At 34.6% G+C, this 14,743-nt stretch overlaps 1 protein-coding gene and 1 pseudogene across 1 annotated transcript; both read left to right on the top strand.

Moving 5' to 3' along the window:
- Nucleotides 1–2,609: 2,609 nt before the first annotated feature.
- Nucleotides 2,610–3,554, top strand: LOC103551521 (olfactory receptor 6C6). The gene has a single exon (XM_008521042.2). The coding sequence runs from the start codon at nucleotides 2,610–2,612 to the stop codon at nucleotides 3,552–3,554; it is 945 nt and encodes a 314-aa protein (XP_008519264.2).
- A 2,533-nt stretch (nucleotides 3,555–6,087) lies between these two features.
- On the top strand, nucleotides 6,088–13,998 carry LOC103551522 (olfactory receptor 9K2-like; annotated as a pseudogene).
- The last annotated feature ends 745 nt before the right edge of the window (nucleotides 13,999–14,743 follow it).

The raw sequence follows: 14,743 nt of genomic DNA on the forward strand, positions 1-14,743 counted from the left end.
CATTCATCAGCTGATGGACATTGGATTGTCTCCAGGTTTGGGCATTAATGTAAAATGTATTTAATGGATAAAATTCAATTCAGTTGAAGAATGAAAAAACAATTCATCAAAAATCCACCCCAAGCCTCACCTTACTAATCTGATAATAATTTATGCATAATTAATACTTATAAATAAAATGTATATACACTACTAGATGCCAGAGTGTAAAATAGTTTATAATAAAGTCTAAAATTGCCTCTCTTGCTCATTGGAAGCAAAGCAATGTCTTGTGCTGGTGGAAACCAGCTTGAGATTCCCCAGTGTTCCCCCAGGACAGTGAACTGCTAATGATCCTGTTCAGTATTTCACTGATTTTTCTAAAGCACTTCTGATACTCATCTGGAATACTTTCACTTCAGCTTTTATTTAAAGTAGATTGCAAATGTGTCTCTTATTGTCAATAATTAGTCCTCTGGAATCTGATCCCCAGAGAAGAGTTTTTCTTTCTTTGTTTTATTTCTATAGATCCCTTGAGTCTGTGGTAAGTAGAAAATGATAAAACTGCCGCATCTTATAAGGGTACAGTTGGCAATGTGGAATCTCTCTTGCAGCAGCTGCTTACCTTTCATCAGGTGATGTCCAGAGCTTTTTCAGTTATCACTTTTTATTTTATTTCATTTTGAGGAATGAAAACCTATTTTGAGGTTTTGAATGACAACAATTATAAGAACCAAATTTCATAAATTACAACTTATCTGGAACAGAAGATGGATGTCCATTAAAATTATTGACACCTGAGTTCCAAACTTCACAAGGAGTATGAATTTGAAGGAATATGGAAATTCTTTACAGAAGCACAATATGTGCATGTTGCTCTTTCCAGAAAAATCATTGGTTATAAATCTCCCTATTGATAATAAAATATGAGCATAAAAGAGATTACAATTATAATTAATTTTGTTAACATACATCTCTTCCATACACACATAAGGGAACAATAAATTCAATAGATCCAACAAGGTAAGTCAACTATCCTTTTGACTCAACTTCGAACTCAGAAATTAAGTCAAATATACAATATGTCCAATTAAGGGAATTAAATTTGACTACTAAATTTTTATACTTTACAATTTTTTTAATGGTAGAGTCATTTTAAGTTGTGTATTAACAGCTGTTGTAATCTACTTTATTCACATACAATTGCATCTAAGATTCATTTCCTCTGACTCTCTTTATGAATTACATGTTGTCCTGGGTAAGGGAATGTGGAAAAGATACTGAGTGCCTCTTCCCTATAATTTGAGATAACACCGTTCTAGAACCGTGTCAGACCCACATGGTGATAGCAATTGTATGACTAACTCCTAGAACACACCTTTTCAAATCATAGGTAGAGGAAGATGCGAGTCATAGCAACGACAGAAATACATATTTTTACAATAAAATCTTGTGACCAATTAGTAGTTGAAGTCTGCAAACTTCAGTTGCCTTTAAAAACGTTAAAGCTATTCACTAATATCTTCTTTGGAAAATCACATTAAGCTTGGAGAAGCTTAATTTTATTTTTTACAAATAAGAAGAGAAAGTAATAGGATAGCGATATTAAGTCAAACGCAAAAGAATAAAGATAGCAAAGAGTGCTCCAGTAAATCATTTCTTTTATGAGTCTGCAGGTAATGGATGCAATGAAATAGACTGTCATGCTTAACATAACCGAGGGACAGTACAACATGGAAGTAAGTAGAATTCTTATACATAGAAAGGACAGGGAGTAATATAATTTCTGGGGTATTTAACAGTTCTATAAATAACATGGAGGAAGTAAAAAATAGTGCCCAAAATTATGTAACATATAAAAAATACAATTCAAAAAGGTTAATTGAAAAAAGACACAATATTATTAACTAAAATATATTGCTTGTTTTTGTCATGTTTTGCTTTGTTTTATTCGTTGTATATACTGGAAAACAGCTGCCCATTTGTATACAGCAAAGCCAGTGAAGAAGATTGGTAATAATAATGGTTTATTCTCAGTACAGAGAAAATTTCAAAACTATTGTAATCAGGATATTTATCTAATCAGTGGATATCAATACTGTCTTAGCCACTGACCATCAAGGGAATTGTAATATCACCCTAAACACCCTGATACTCATTCTAATAAGACCAACCAACTTAGCGTATTTGCACAGGTTGAATAAAAATGATAGAAAAATTCATTTAAAATAACTTATATATTTTTATTTAAATTATACATGCAGAGTAGAGTCAATAGGGAAGTGATGGGCAAAAATGCATATTAACCAAAAGACTCTTCAAGCTCTAAAGGAAAAATTCTGCGGACAATTATATAAAGAGAACTAAGATATAGGAAAGAAAGTAGAATTGACTGTAGCATGTAATGTATTTATTTAGTTAATATATGATAATTTAGCTTGTATATGTAAGTTAATTTATACATATTTAGGGTATTTATACACATTTAGGCTAATTTTTATATATACAGGTTTACATACAGGTTTATATATATCGGTTAATTTATATTACATTACATTATATATATGCATATATTTTCAATTCTTTTTCTTCTCCTCTTATGCAGAATTGATCATGCTCTAAAAAGAGAAATGAAGAACCAATCAATGGAAATAGAGTTCATTCTCCTAGGACTGACAGATGACCCACAATTACAAATTTTGATTTTTCTGTTTCTATTTCTTAACTACTCATTGAGCCTGATGGGGAACTTAATCATTATCCTCCTCACCCTGCTGGATCCTCGCCTCAAGACACCAATGTATTTCTTTCTCCGAAATTTTTCATTTTTGGAAATGATATTCACAACAGTATGTATTCCCAGGTTCCTGATAACCCTTGTGACTAGAGAAAAAACCATTTCATATAATAATTGTGTAGCTCAATTATTTTTTATTCTTTTACTGGGAGTTACAGAGTTTTACCTTCTGGCTGCCATGTCCTATGACCGCTATGTTGCCATCTGCAAACCCCTGCATTACCCAGTCATTATGAGCAGCAAAGTCTGCTACCAGCTTGTACTCAGCTCCTGGGTAACTGGGTTCCTAATCATCTTTCCCCCATTGCTCATGGGACTCAAGCTGGATTTCTGTGCTTCCAACATAATTGATCACTTTATGTGTGAAACGTCTCCTATCCTGCAGATCTCCTGCACAGATACACGTGTCCTGGAACTGATGTCTCTTGTCTTAGCCGTGGTGACACTTGTGGTCACACTGGTGCTAGTGATTCTCTCTTACACTTGCATCGTTAAGACCATTCTGAAGTTCCCTTCTGCACAGCAAAGGACCAAAGCTTTTTCCACCTGCACTTCCCACGTGATCGTTGTCTCCATGACTTATGGCAGCTGTATCTTTATGTACGTTAAACCATCTGCAAAGGAAAGAGTGACTGTCTCCAAAGGTGTAGCTTTGCTGTACACCTCAGTTGCCCCTGTACTGAATCCCTTCGTTTACACCCTAAGGAACCAGCAGGTGAAAGAAGTCTTCTGGGATATGTTACAAAAGATGTTGTGTTTTTCGAAAAGACTATTGTAAAAAATGCTACAAATCACCACCTTACCATAAAAACTGCAAACACATGCTTCATGCATTCCTTCTGATCACGTTTGTCTACGTCATCAGTTGTCTCATACAGGAGAGTCTTTTGAAGAATGTTGCAGCTGATTTCTACCCTTACGTTTCATTTTTCCTTTTGAAAACATTTCACTCTGCTATGATAATTTACTCTATTCAAGTCTGGCTTCCACATTTTAAATAACATCCCCTTATTGCCTATTAGTTTCCAGAAACCATGACTTCGAAGAAACTATGCCTGGTGTAAGTGTAACTTGTCCTATGATTCATTAAATAATTCAACATATATTTATTGTGTGTCTATTTATTCTGGAAATTCTCAGGAGCTCTGTCCTTACCTTTAAGAAGCTTGCGTTACCTAAAGGAGACAAACACATCACCCCAATATTGCTATATGCTGTATAATTTGCGTTGTAATAAAGGTCTAGAAAAATATCGTGGGGCATATTGGATGGCTTCAATGTAAGTTTGGAGATCTGAGAAGCCTTTCAGGAGAAAGTAATAATTATGCTGAGACTAAAAATGTACATAAGGAAAAAAGTCTGAGATATAAAGATATGGGAACAACAGAGGTGTTCGATAACCACATGCATTTGGAGAATTGGTATATCTAACTATTGGAACAGGATTTTGAGATACTCCAGCCTCTTCAGTAAAGACTTCACTACATACACAATGTGGGACACGGTATAGAATATGTAAACTTTTTATGCCTCAGTTTCTCCATGTGTAAAGTAGGAGAAATATAACCCCGCACCTCATAGTTCAGTAAATATATGCTGTTAGCCCTGTTTATCAATCAGTAAAAGGAGACACTTACTTAAAACAAACCAAAAACGTGTTGCAACTATTACTTGATGTGCTTTTAAGAAGACAGTGGTAAAAAACATGAGATGACCTGTGTTCCAGAGCAGTGTTATAGACTTAAATTTGATATATCAGTAATTTCAAAAGGTTGGGTACATAAGAATGAACTAGGTAGTCTTATAAACATAATTTCAAGTTACCATTGCTAGTGTGTCCAAGTCATTATGTCTGGCATCCCATAAATACATCTTACGTTTAATATACATCCAGGTTGTTTTGAAGCGCTATTCTTTACCAGACAGTGCCAGCAAAGAGAATCCTTGACACTGTATTTAAAGTGTAAACACTAATATTCAGCTTTTCTCTTTTTGAAAGATCACTCTTGAAAATAATTTTGGATATGGACTGTCTTAGTGTCAAAGGCACTAGTGAGGAGATCATTCCTTTAAACTATTGAGCAATTATGAAGTTTAGTATATAAATGTGACAGCAGTTCTAAAATACAGATAATAGAGTCAGAGGTGTTTCAGGAAAAGGAGAGAGCTTTCTTTAAATTTCAGATTGTAGGGATAACTGAGTGGGAAGAAGATTACTCCTTCTTATTCATTCGCTATTTCCACACTCACCAAATATACATTGAATGATTTTAAGGAAGCATTTTATAATTACCTCATAAAAGTTCTAGGTCACACAGAAATTACAAAAAAAAAAAAATACAAGTTATTTATGACGGACCAGATTTCTCAATCTATTAAGGAATCAAAATGAACCAAGAAACAGACGTTTCGATGTTTTGTTGTTACAATTATTATTTGCTTCATTCCTAGCTTGACAGATATTGGAGTATGGCTTAGGTTCTCATTGTTTAAAATTTGTTTTAACAGTCCTTTAAGTCATCCATTTATCCCACAGAGAAATGATGTATTACCACGTTTTTCCCTCACCTCTCACAGCCGCTCTTCCTCACAGGCCGCTCCTCCCTTCAGAAGGCAAGGTTTCCTGGGGGCCTGTTTTAACATAACAAAGCAAACATCTACATAGACAAGAAAACTTTAGAAATATCTGTCTGTTTGTATGTAAATGTGTGTGTGTGTGTGAGTTCACTTGAAATTATATCTCTTCTCAAAAAGCCAAAGCAAGGAAAAGTAATGTTTTATTTCATCTGAGCTTTGGAAGCAGTGCCACAGTTTTTTTAACCAGAAACTAATTATAACTGTTCTGGTTTATTGCTCTTTAATATTTTGTTAAGTAATACAGTAATCAGAGCTGCCTCCCCCTCCACCAACAGGTAGTGGAAATTTCTCTCCACTAGACAGAACCCTCACTTTTTTCACAGTGTGACACGTGAAGCTGATCTCATATCTCACGCCTGGGAACTTCCCCACCCACTTTCCCAGGATCTCTATCAAGGAGTCTTTCTTAGCTAAATTGCTTAGGAGAGTTGTATTCTCACATCACTGGGAAGTTTACTCCTTACTTTACATTTTCAACTGGATCTCCTAGGAGTATATTCCAGGGGGAAAACATAAATGAATGAGATATTGAATCAATCATTGCATTGACCTGAGCCCTTTTACTCTACAGTAAAGGCAATTCTAAGAATTAAATTTTGTTTTTGAATTAAGACAATTCTCTCATTTCCTCTAATGAAAAGATTTGCTCCCAAATTTAATTTTGTTATATTGCGATGCTGATGCATTTGGATAAAAAGAGCATTGAGGGAGAGAAGGCAAGAGACAGAGAGAGAGAAAAAGAAAGAGAGGCAGAGATTGGGCAGAGCAGATTAAGAAGATGCATCATTTTATTTCAGTGTGAAATGATGGTAAGCATAATTACAGTTCTTGTTACTGAATAGTGCTAGAGCAATATTTCATAGTTACTGACTGTAGTTTGGTTTTTGCTAATCATATTCTTTGTCATAGCTAAAGACTTCGTCTCAGCCAATTTTCAGTATTTCCAGGAAACATTCAAAAGCCTTCCTTTTTCTTTTATCCTCCTTTTAAGTACAAGCTATAATAAGAAAGAATTGAAATGCAACATAAGTATTTTCCTTTTCTTTTCAATTAAATTTATTCAAAGATATTCCCTTGTTTTCTAGATCACTTGATATTACTCTTTTAATCCCACATATTTTTTTAAAGTCACTGAATCCCTAGAATCATTGTCTTAAATATATCTGAATGGTTGCAACCAGTTTTAGTCTATTGTTTGTGAATAACATGTTACTGTATTCCAACATAAAAATATATCTATTTGATTGTCCTAAGTTTTTTCATTAATCACTTTCTTTCTCTTATGATAAAATATGAATCTACATTTTTCATTCATTATCTGTGGAATTTTATGATGTGGTAGACCAAATATAACTAGTAAGGACATTACATCTTTATTGCATTGCTCTTTCCTATTTTTCATAATCTTCTGAGTTTCGCCAAACATAGTAATTGTCTTTAACCTTGAACTAAGTGTAAATGTGTTTGTTCCATTTCTTCAAGATGTAAAGAACAGCTGCATGCTAATTTTTCCTCTGTGATTCAACCAAGGCAACTACAAGTTCAGAGTTAGATACAAAAACTGAATTAAAGACTCATTTGTATACTTAGAAAAATACATTATTGTGTTTTCTTTATATGCATAGTAAAATTACATAGCAATTTTTGCTTCTCTATCAAAAAGAATAGATCAAATGAGACAATTTAAAGACAAATTTAATTCTCTTACTTGTATGTCCAGAATTTTTCTCTAATTTCTCATTCAAAGGGCTAAACTTAAAATTTGACTTACCTTACACAGAAGATACTGGGATTTGTTTTGATGTCACGGTATCTAGTAGAATACATAGCCTACCTACGTTAAGAGTGATGATGATCGTTTCAGACATTATTCAATTGTTAAAGGGATGTAGCAAACCAAAGTTTTCTTCAGAAGGGTTCAAGTAAAAGAGGAAATGCGTTTTATTTAATTTTCAAAATGTTTCCCATTTTTCAGCTAAGTTCAGATTCTCTGCACATCTCAGTATTCAGATAATAAGAACATTGATGTATTTCCATCATCTTTCCCAGTTTGGTTAAATTTTCAGAAAGTTTTTCTCAGTCTTTAACTGGAAATGTTGTATCAAAGATCAAATCTAGAAAGGAATACAACGTTGCAGAAATTTACCATATCTCATGATTCTAACCAACCTAAAGCGTCACCTTTTGGCTCAATAAAGACACAAGGGAACCTATGGGAATCAGCAAACAAAGAAGATAGGTAAAATTTTCCTAGAGACTGGTATTCAGGAATTACTATCTATCTGCAAAGAAAAAAAATCCACTTGGTTATTATTTTTGTTTTTTAATCTGGGAAACTGCAACAGAATTGTCAATTGTTTCATAGTCCTAAAACAATATGGGAAAATCTGCTGGTCTAGTTCTTTTCAATAAGAAACTTTCTCTTGCTATTATTAAAATAATAATAATGATGATGATGATTAATAATAGTTCTGTAGCAAACTTTAATATTGCAAATAGATTCAATCTTAAAATGAGGGTTTTAATTGTATATTACTGGAATATTGTCTAAGGTTTTAAATTTTATTTTAAGAGAATGCTTCTTTTTGCAATATGGAAAATAAAACTATGATGGTACATTTATTTTGTAACATGAGGGCCTATTTAGGAGAATTTAAATATCTGAAACATATGGAGTGTATTGACATAATGAGTAAAAGGGATTGGTTACATATATCATATCAGAGATTAGACTCTAAAATATTATGAAACAAAGTCTCCAAAGAATTTGTTATGACACTAAAAACAGTCATCAAAAGCAAATCAAAGAAGATTTGCTATTAGTCTTTAAATATGAGGAAAAATTGCTTACTACCATTCATTTATAAGAAAGCTTCAGCTCTACTACAGGAATTCAGAGTCCAACGGCAGCCCAAACACTTTGCTCTCATACAAGAAACACAATAGCAGATCAACCCTTTGAAAAACCCTATCCTTCCTCAACTGATTTGTCTTTGAACTTTTCTTAAAAATTTGGGTTTCTATATTGGCGTTCTCTATTTCTGAACTGCATTCTGTGTTTTTGATCTATTTATCTACTTTAGGATGATGCTACACTGCACAGATTACTGTAGATATATAGTAAATATTTAAAAAGGGTAGTGTTAGTCCTCCAACATAGTTCTTTTCTAAAGTTGTCTTGGTGATTTTAGGTCTCTTGTATTTCTATATGCATTTAAGAATCAGCTTGTCAGTTTACATGCACACATACACACAAACACACCAGGCACTCTCTGGGGTTTGAATGAGATTGCATTCAGTATAGATCATTTTCAGGATGATTCACATCTGAAAAGTACTGAGTTTGACCTATGACCATTATGTCCGACCCCTGAATATGTGTATATATATATATATATATTTTTTTTTTTTTGAGGAAGATTAGCCCTGAGCTAACATCCACTGCCAATCCGCCTCTTTTTTGCTGAGGAAGACTGGCCCTGAGCTAACATCGGTGTCCATCTTCCTCTGCTTTATATGTGGCACGCTTACCACAGCATGGCTTTGCCAAGTGGTGACATGTCCACACCCGGGATCCGAACTGGCAAACCTCGGGCTGCTGAAGCGGAATGTGCGTACTTAACCACTGTGCCACTGGGCCGGACCGAGACAACTGAATATATTTTATCTCTTCATTTTATTGTAGGTCTTCTGAATTTCTCTCAGCAACGCTGTGGAGTTTTCAGTGAAAATGTCTTGCAAATTTTTTGTCAAACTGATGCCTAAGTATTCCAAGTTTTTATAACTCAAAATTGTATTTTAAAAATAATTTTAATTTTAATTTATAGTTATTGAAATAGAATTAATTTTTGTATTTATTTTATATTCTGAAAAGTTTCTAAACTCATTTACTAATTATAGTAATGTTTGTTAAGAAGCCTAGGGTTTTATACATCTTACTAATGTTTCAGAGGATCAAGGTGAGTATCCTATATTATCCATATTTTTTAACTAATTTTTATCTATATTATTCCCTTTCTTTTATTTTGTTTTCACTTGCTGTTTTCTATTTCACATTACTAAGACAGGAGATTAATCTAGATGCCCCTACCTCTCTCCTATATAATATTTTCCTATAAGGTTTTGTATATCTCTCTAAGTAGTTCTTTTTCTGCATCCCAGAAATTTAGATATATCATAATTTATTATAATTTCGTTTGAAATTTTTTGTGTGTCTGTGAGGAAGATTGGCCCAGAGCTAACATTTTTGCCAAACTTCCTAGACTTTATGTGGGACGCTGCCGCAGCATGGCTTAATGAGCAGTGCTAGGTCCACGCCTGGGATCCAAACCTGTGAAATCTGGGCCACCGAAGCCGAGAGTGCAAGCTTAACCACTCTGTCACTGGGTTGGCCCATTCATTTCTTTTTTATCCATTCATTTTTAGGAAGTGTTTATTTAATGTCCATGGCCATAGAGTTTTCTAGCTATCTAATTGTTATTGATTTCCATGTTAAGTTGACTTGATCAAAGAACATAAACTGAATGACTTCAATCTTTCAATTTGTTGAGGATTTCTTTATGTCCCATCTTTTGTCAATGTCAGTAAGTGTTTCTTATGTATGTATAAGCAGTAGTGTGTTGTTATTGCTAATATTGTGGGAAGTTTAAAGATTAGAAAAAGAATATTGGAAACTGGTGTATTTTATATATTAGATATGCAGGCTCCGCTCCATACACTTTCTACTCTCAGATGTTGGAAAGTTAAAATGTCTCCTGCTTCTAGAGTACTTGACACAGATTTTGTTCTACCAGTTATATCCATACAAACTTAGAATTTGGAATGGCATCAACATTTTTTTCCTTTTGACCTTTTCTACCAGTTAGGTAGTTTGTAGAAATAAATAGGCTTCTTTTTGCAGCATTGTTGTGTCCCTCCCTTCCTAGAGAAGCTATTTTGATGGATGAGGAAGTAGTAATATCTTTTTCTGTCTATGTATCTGATCAGTAGATCAGAGTTACAGTTTTGTGTGTGTGTGTGTGTGTGTGGTTTTTTTTTTTTTGAGGAAGTTTAGACCTGAGCCAACATCTGCCACCAGTCCTCCTCTTTTTGTTGAAGACTGGCCCTGAGCTAACATCCATGCTCATCTTCCTCTATTTTATATGTGGGACGCCTGCCACAGCCTGGCTTGATGAGCCAAGCTAGGTCTACACCCAGGATCCAAACTGGCAAACCCCAGGCCACCAAAGCAGAGTACACAAACTTAAACACTATGCCATCAGGCTGGCCCTGATGGTGTTGTGTTTTTAAATCATACCTCCAATAGTAGCCCTCTTTGTGATTTAATCCTATATTGCTGTAAGTATCATTACAGTAGTGTCAGCCAGAAGTTCCTCCAGCCTTTCCAAATTTTATTGGAAATTCACATTAATTAATATTTTCCTTTTAAGATAATTAAACTACTCTTTCTTCCTACACTGACCAAACTTTTACTAATACTGTATTATAAAAAAGAGAAACTCTGGCCCCCATATCGTTTTGCTATCTATACACGAAAAAAAAATTCCAGAAAAATTCTAGGAATAATTTTTAATTAAAAAAGGAACTTTCTAAAAATAGGATTACAATTAAGTGATGGAAATATTTATGAAAAAATGGTAGCCCTATAATACTAGCCTGATTAAATAGAGTATTATGCCTCTTATTTAAATGTTGTCTTTTAGTCCCATAGTCGTTTTTAGAGGATTTTTAAAATATAGGTCCTGGTCTCTTATAAATATTTTTACTTAGGATTTTAAAAATAATTTTATTGAATGTTATCATATCTTCCTTTATATTTTATGTTTATTATTGAAATATGGGAAAGCATAAAATTAGCAAAACATTATCTTACTTTGAGTTTGTGATTTAGAAGGCCTTTGTCATATCACGAAATACGTGTGCATCAAGAAATAAAGGTAAACTATAGTTTGGAATGAATTTTTGTCTTTTTAAAATCATAGCAAATGTAATTTACTATATAATTTAAAATATTCATTTATCTAAAACTTTTCTCATAGTGTACAAACTTTTCATCTGTTTCTCTATGGCTATCAATGTGTCTGCTGTGATTGTCACCACAAAGGTGTTTTTTTGCGGATGAAGAGAATAAAGTCCAGAGAAACTTCCAAAGGATACACACAACCAGAGAAGAAAAAGTTCATTGTATTTGGACTATTATTAGACTATTTGTTTGTCTCTGAGGTTACTGCAGTCCTCACAAACAACTGCCCAGGAGCCTGTGCCGATGTTTCCATAATTTACCTTATGATCACTCCTCTCCTAGTGGAATCTATCACAGAGGATGAGCCAAACCTCAAGGCTGAAATATCCTTAAAAAAGATTTCAGAGGAGTAAAAATAACTGAGGCCATCATAATTAACCGCTGTTGGTGCTGTAGCAGAAGATGATGGACTCTGGATGACGCAAGGTTGCTATACTCCTTAAATATCCGTAGTTATCTCATTACCTTTGTTTTAAGAATTATAAAGTATATGAAAATTCAGGAAAGGAATTTTCCTTTATACATACGTTCTTTAAGTTTACTTTCCCTGACTGAGAAGCGAAGCCTTTTGAACTGATGCAGCGTTGGCAGAAAGTCCTTCACTGCTGTATAAGGATTGGATTATTCACCAGATTCTGGTATTTTTTTTTAATTAAGCAACTACTGATGGAAGTGAAATATTTATAATGAGTCAGTAAAATGCACTTATTTTGAGGAATGGTCTTGAATTGAGAAAATGAATGTATATTTGGAAATAGCTTTGGAGAATTTTGTTTTATCCAGGCTTAGTGGTTTTTTGATGTTATTAATTTTAACGTACCAATAACATCCATTTTTATTCTACTTCAAATATGGATATAGTAAAAAATGGAAACTAAATAGCTTGCGGTAAAATAAGGTAAAAACATTTTAAAATATACCTATTACAATCATACAGTGATTCAAACACTGTTCTGAGTATCATAATGACTACAAACACTATCTTAGACATTACACACAATACTTCTATTTTTGATTATATGTAATACTCCTATTTTTATGTAAGATAATTCTTGAATGTAAATATATTGAGAATAGAAATTCAGAATGTGAGTAAAATTAGGTAATAAAATATACTGCATTCTTGCTGAACTCCACGGATTATTTAAATACAATGACTAAATATATTCACAGCTTAATAGAACGGTAGTCTCAGAAACCTAGTGTTATCCAATCCAGATTCTTGATTCTTCACGACATTAAAAATATTTTATGCAATATTAAGCAGTAAACAATTTATTTCTACATTTAACAGAGTATTTATGTCACTAGAATGAAAGGCAAGAGTTCATTTATGTGCCTTGTGCCTCTCAGCAGGTTTCTGCCACAGGTGACAGGAGAACAAGCAATCACTCAGAAGTGAGCGACTTCACTCTTGTAGGCTTCACGGTCTGCCCAGAGCTCCACATCTTCCTCTTTCTGCTATTTCTGCCTGTATATACCATGATCCTTCTGGGGAATGTTGGGATGATGGCCATTATCATGACTGATCCCGGGCTGAACACACCAGCGTATTTCTTCCTGGGCAGCCTCTCCTTCATTGATCTCTTCTCTTTATCTGTTCTTGCACCCAAGGCTATGATCAACCTCGGGTCTGAGAACAAGTCCATCCCCTTCACAGGATGTGCGACCCACTCTTCCTCTTTTCCCTCTTCATTGTGACTAAGGGATTTCTCCTGGCAGCATTGAGTTATGACCACTTCATTGCCATCTGCAACCCACTCCTCTACCCTATCCAGAAGTCAACACGTTTCTGCACTCACTTGGTGGCTGTCCTCTTTTTGTGGCTACATCAGCTTGGTTCTTCAGATTAGCATGACATTTACTTTACCCTTTTGTCCTTTTTGGACCATTGACCACTTTTACTGTGACAACCGTCCACTTCAGAGGATTTCTTCTTCTGATCTCTACAGTTATAAGTTGGTTTCTTTTTTCTTATGCATCATTATTATTTTGCCTACCATAATTATCATTATTGCGTCCTATATGTATAATATGTCCACAGTTCTAAAGATACGCTCCACTGAGGGATGTAAGAAAGCCTTCTCCTGGGGGCTGGCCCCGTGGCCGAGTGGTTAAGTTCGCGCGCTCCGCTGCAGGCGGCCCAGTGTTTCGTTGGTTCGAATCCTGGGCGCGGACATGGCTCTGCTCATCAGACCACGCTGAGGCAGCGTCCCACATGCCACAACTAGAAGAACCCACAATGAAGAATACACAACTATGTACCGGGGGGCTTTGGGGAGAAAAAGGAAAAAATAAAATCTTTAAAAAAAAAAAAAAAGAAAGCCTTCTCCACTTGCAGCTCTCACCTTGGAGTCATGACTATACTGTATAGTGCTATCTTTTTTATATATCTGACTCCTGACAAACTTTCTTTGCTGAGTAAAGTGTGCTCCTTATGCTCTACCTTAGTCACTCCCATGTTGAATCCTTTGATTTACACCCTGACAAACAAGATGTCAAAGAAGTTCTGAGAAAGATCCTGGGGGGAAAATTATTTAACTTTACATTAAAATTGATATAACTGAAAGATCTGGATATTATGACAATTTGGGGAAGCATACACTCAAAGAATGCAACATCGATCTTGTAAATATTTACTCTTAGTGAGTTTATGTAAATGAATTCCTTGCACATACAGCTGAAGAATACATTTGGATTATATTTTACTTGGCTGTTGATTTTGGACTGGAATGGTTTTCTTTGAGCTTCATCTTTATTTTCATCCACATTTTTTAAGATACAGTTTATTGGAGAAAATAGGGGACTAACTAGGTAGAAAATCTTTATGAGAATTTTCAGGTAAAGGTTACTGTGCTAAGGTGGTGTCCTATCTCTTCTGGGATGAAGCAGAAAGATGTTTAGATTGAGAGAGGTACATTTTACTAACCCTCCTCTGGGAGTGCCATGCAGAATCCTTCAGTCAGCACTCTGAGTCCTGTAATGGAACAAGCCTGCAATGAAAGTGGCTCCTGATTCTTTGTAATTCCAGCCCACTTAATGCCCAGGCACAGGGTTCTTGTCCAGTGGATATTAGTAATCTTATATTAAACTGGAAAGAAATCCTAGTAATAAATTGACTGTCAAGGGAGAAGAATGTTCTCTGTATTCACCACGTTCTGCATGAACCCCAGCCACCATCAGTCCCACACACACATAAATACAAAAATAATCATAGTCTCTGTCTCTCTCTCTCTGTCTCTTCACACATGTGCATACATACACACACGTACAGGATACCTTTGAGAAAAACACAAGAATGGTCACTG

Source organism: Equus przewalskii, chromosome 5, assembly GCF_037783145.1.
Source record: "Equus przewalskii isolate Varuska chromosome 5, EquPr2, whole genome shotgun sequence".
NCBI classification, from domain to species: Eukaryota; Metazoa; Chordata; class Mammalia; order Perissodactyla; family Equidae; genus Equus; species Equus przewalskii.

What these genes read in the sequence shown, in the direction of transcription:
- LOC103551521 (XM_008521042.2), top strand. Translation starts at nt 2,610, where the DNA reads ATGAAGAACCAATCAATGGAAATAGAGTTCATTCTCCTAGGACTGACA.